The sequence below is a fragment of the Sinocyclocheilus rhinocerous genome, unplaced genomic scaffold (genome assembly GCF_001515625.1).
Source record: "Sinocyclocheilus rhinocerous isolate Xijiao unplaced genomic scaffold, SAMN03320098_v1.1 scaffold664, whole genome shotgun sequence".
In the NCBI taxonomy this organism is placed as follows: Eukaryota; Metazoa; Chordata; class Actinopteri; order Cypriniformes; family Cyprinidae; genus Sinocyclocheilus; species Sinocyclocheilus rhinocerous.
This window is the reverse complement of record NW_015658767.1, coordinates 553,640-556,921: the sequence shown is the minus strand read 5'-3', so window position 1 is coordinate 556,921 and position 3,282 is coordinate 553,640. Positions and strand designations below refer to the sequence as shown.

Sequence of the window (3,282 nt, the reverse complement as noted above, 5' to 3'; positions counted from 1 at the left end):
CATTTTTATGACAAGAAAAAGGTGGATAAAGTTGAATTGTTATATAAAGTTATAAGCCTGTTTATTAAAAACAAGTTTTGCAATAGGCTAACAATTATTTCGGACATTTTGACGTTGATGAGAATTCAGATTCGGACCTTTGAATGTAAACGTTGAGAACACCTGATCTAAACTGTATAGTACATTATATAGGATTTACTGCACTATATAGTGTTCACAACACAATTAAGTATACACTACACAATATATTGCATAATAAACATCTGCACACACTATATAATACACTACATCCGATATACTACAGTACATACTATGTACTGAATGCTACAATATTATCTAGACTGTGTACTATAAAGTACATTATAAGAAATATACCACACTATATGTTATACATATAGGCTACTAAATACTTTTAAACCATATAATATAGAACATTGTATAGTTTACCCTGCATACTATGTACTGTACTACACTCATATGCTCCACTGCCATGCGCTAACATAATCCAAATGTTTTATCAGGCACTGAAGGTCTGCCGTGTAACACCGTGTTCTATACTGCACAACATAGTATACACTTCTTCACGATAATAATAAACAACTGCATACTAAATAGTGTACTACACTGAATATACAGTACTATACTGCTTACTACTGTATGTACTGACTACTAAAGTACAATCTAGATTGTGTACTACATTGTACTAAATACTACAGTATAATCAACACTGTTTAGTACATTATATACATATACTACACTGTTAAGTATACAGTATGTACGGTATAAATTAAATAGTATAGTACATTATATAGAATATACTACACTAAGTATACACTACAAAATACATTAAATAATAAAGTGTATACTATATAGTGCACTACATAGAATATACTACACTACTTACTGTGTACTATGCTACAGTATAATCTAGACTGTATACTACATAGTGCATTATATAGAATACACTATATACTATACATACTATACAATAAAGACTACTAAATACTTATAAACAGTATAATATAGTACATTGTATACTGCGGAACACACTGCATACTATGGACTGTGCTACACTTATATGCTCCACTGCCATGTGCTAACATAATCAAAATGTTTTATCAGGCACCGAAGGTCTGCCGTGTAATATGATATGTGAATGTTCATAATTCCGTCTGGTTACCAAGCACAGTACGCCGTTTATTACTGGTTTATTACAGCCACGCATGATGCATGAGTGTAACCTCGGCAGATTATAAAGGCTAAAGGTGAAAAGGCTGGAAGACACCCGAACAAGCATTTGACCGAGCAGCTGCCATATTTCCGACATGCTCTGCTCTGCTGCACCTCCTGAATAATGAATGAGCGACGCGCACATTGCGGCTCTCTCTGCGGCTGTGAGGGAGGCGGGCGTTATGACGCGGCGGTGACGCGCATGCAGGAGTTTTAATCCTCTGCCGCAGCAGCAGATCAGATCCGCCGGTAACGCGAGGAGGGGGATGCGCGGTCGGTCGGACGGCTAGAACGGCTAAAAAAAGCCGCAGACAATTAAATCCGAGAACAATATCTACAGTACGTAAAAAGGCGACCGAAAGCTCCTCCTCTCTCGCTCCAAACAGGCTTTAGGAAGTTACAGGACACAGTGCCTCTCTTATTGTTCTTGAGCAGGCCTGGGAATTGGAGAGCTGCGCTGTTTTGACGCAGTTAAATGGGTGATTACGGGTTCGGTTTGTTGCAGACAGCGAACATCAGCAGCAGCTCCACACGTTTCGGCGGAGGCGCATTCACACCCTATCCCAGCGCGTCTCCGGTGCGCCCCAGCAGCTCGCCTCTGGTGTCCCCTCTTTTCCCGTCACATCAGCGCAACATGCAGGATGAGCCTGCGGGGCTGACAGCTTCTCAGTCCAACAGCGAGCAGAGCAGCGCCGCCGACAGCGACCTGAGCCGCTTCTCCGCTGTAGGTCACGCACAGACAGCCGGTGACCTTCAGCGCGACCGGAACATACATCAGCAGACTGAGCCGCCGCCGCCGCAGCAGCAGCCGTACTCCTCCTCCTCCACGGGCCTGGACACCGATGCGCCATCGTCCAAGGTGAAGCCCCAGATGGAGTCCCCCAGCGCGCACCACATCAACAACGGCACCGGCGGCAATAACATGCTCGCGGCGGCCGCGTTCCCGGAGATGCAGAGCCCCGGCGGCGGCGGCTCGGTTTCTCCCTCCCTGCCCGCTTTCGGGACGCCGTGGTCCGTGCGGACGAGCTCCCCGCCTCCGCCCGTCACCAATGCCGCCAACGCAATAAACCCGATCCCCACCACCGAGCCTGACAACTTCTACCCCGGCATCCCCTCCTCTATCAACCCCGGCTTCTTCCAGAGCTTCTCGGCCAACCCGTGCCCGGTGCAGGGCTTCAGCAGCCCATTCTCCCCGCAGATCAACGCGCCGCCGCAGAGCCGCCGGTCCCCGGTCAGCCCGCAGATCCCCCCGCAGCAGGGCGCCTTTCTGCAGCAGCGGAACAACTACAACCACCACCACCAGGTGAGAGAACCCATTTAATCAAACAAAACACATAATGCGTTTATTGAGCAAATAAATACATGTTTAGTAAAGGCCTTTGTAGAATACTAAAGATGAAGGCGGCTGTCATTGTGACGCAATCGCGGCCTTGAAACGGCTTCTATTGCGTCATAATGCAGCGCTTAATGAAGCCATTGTGACGTCTGTGAGTTGCATACAAATGTGACCTGTCAGTGCATCACCACAAGCCAGCATTACTAGCTTACTGCGTACTACGCAGGATGCACTGCTAAGTAGGATTTAAAAATGAGTATCAATATGTTTCAAATATGTGACCCTGGACCACAAGACCTGTCATAAGGGTCATTTAAAAAAAAAAAAGCTTTCCATTGATGTATGGTTTGTTAGGATGGGACGATATTTGGCCGATATACAACTATTTGAAAATCTGGAATTGATGAAAACAAACCAAAAGATAAGATTATTCATATCAAGTAAATGATCAATCTGGAATCAGTGCAAAAACACCTTTAAACTATGTAACATTGAGTTAAAAATCCAACACACAAATCAGTAAAACCTAATATCATAAATGAATAGATCTGATTCTTATGACCTATTATAATTTAAAGAATACTGAAAAGCATCCACAAACATTATGAAGCAGCACAGCTGTTTTCAACATTGCTAATAATCAGAAATGTTTCTTGAGCAGCAAATCAGCATATTATAATGATTTCTGAAGATCATGTGACACTGAAGACTGGAGG

General features: G+C 44.1%; 1 protein-coding gene across 2 annotated transcripts in view; it reads left to right on the top strand.

Annotated features, from left to right (window-relative positions):
* Positions 1–1,463: 1,463 nt before the first annotated feature.
* The window catches only part of cpeb2 (cytoplasmic polyadenylation element binding protein 2), a 36,576-nt gene continuing 34,757 nt past the window's right edge, over positions 1,464–3,282 (top strand). For both annotated transcript variants that reach the window (XM_016531521.1, XM_016531520.1), the window contains exon 1: positions 1,464–2,533. In XM_016531521.1, coding sequence (XP_016387007.1) covers positions 1,706–2,533 — 828 coding nt within the window. In that variant the 5' untranslated portion in view covers positions 1,464–1,705. The remainder of the gene's footprint in view (positions 2,534–3,282) is intronic.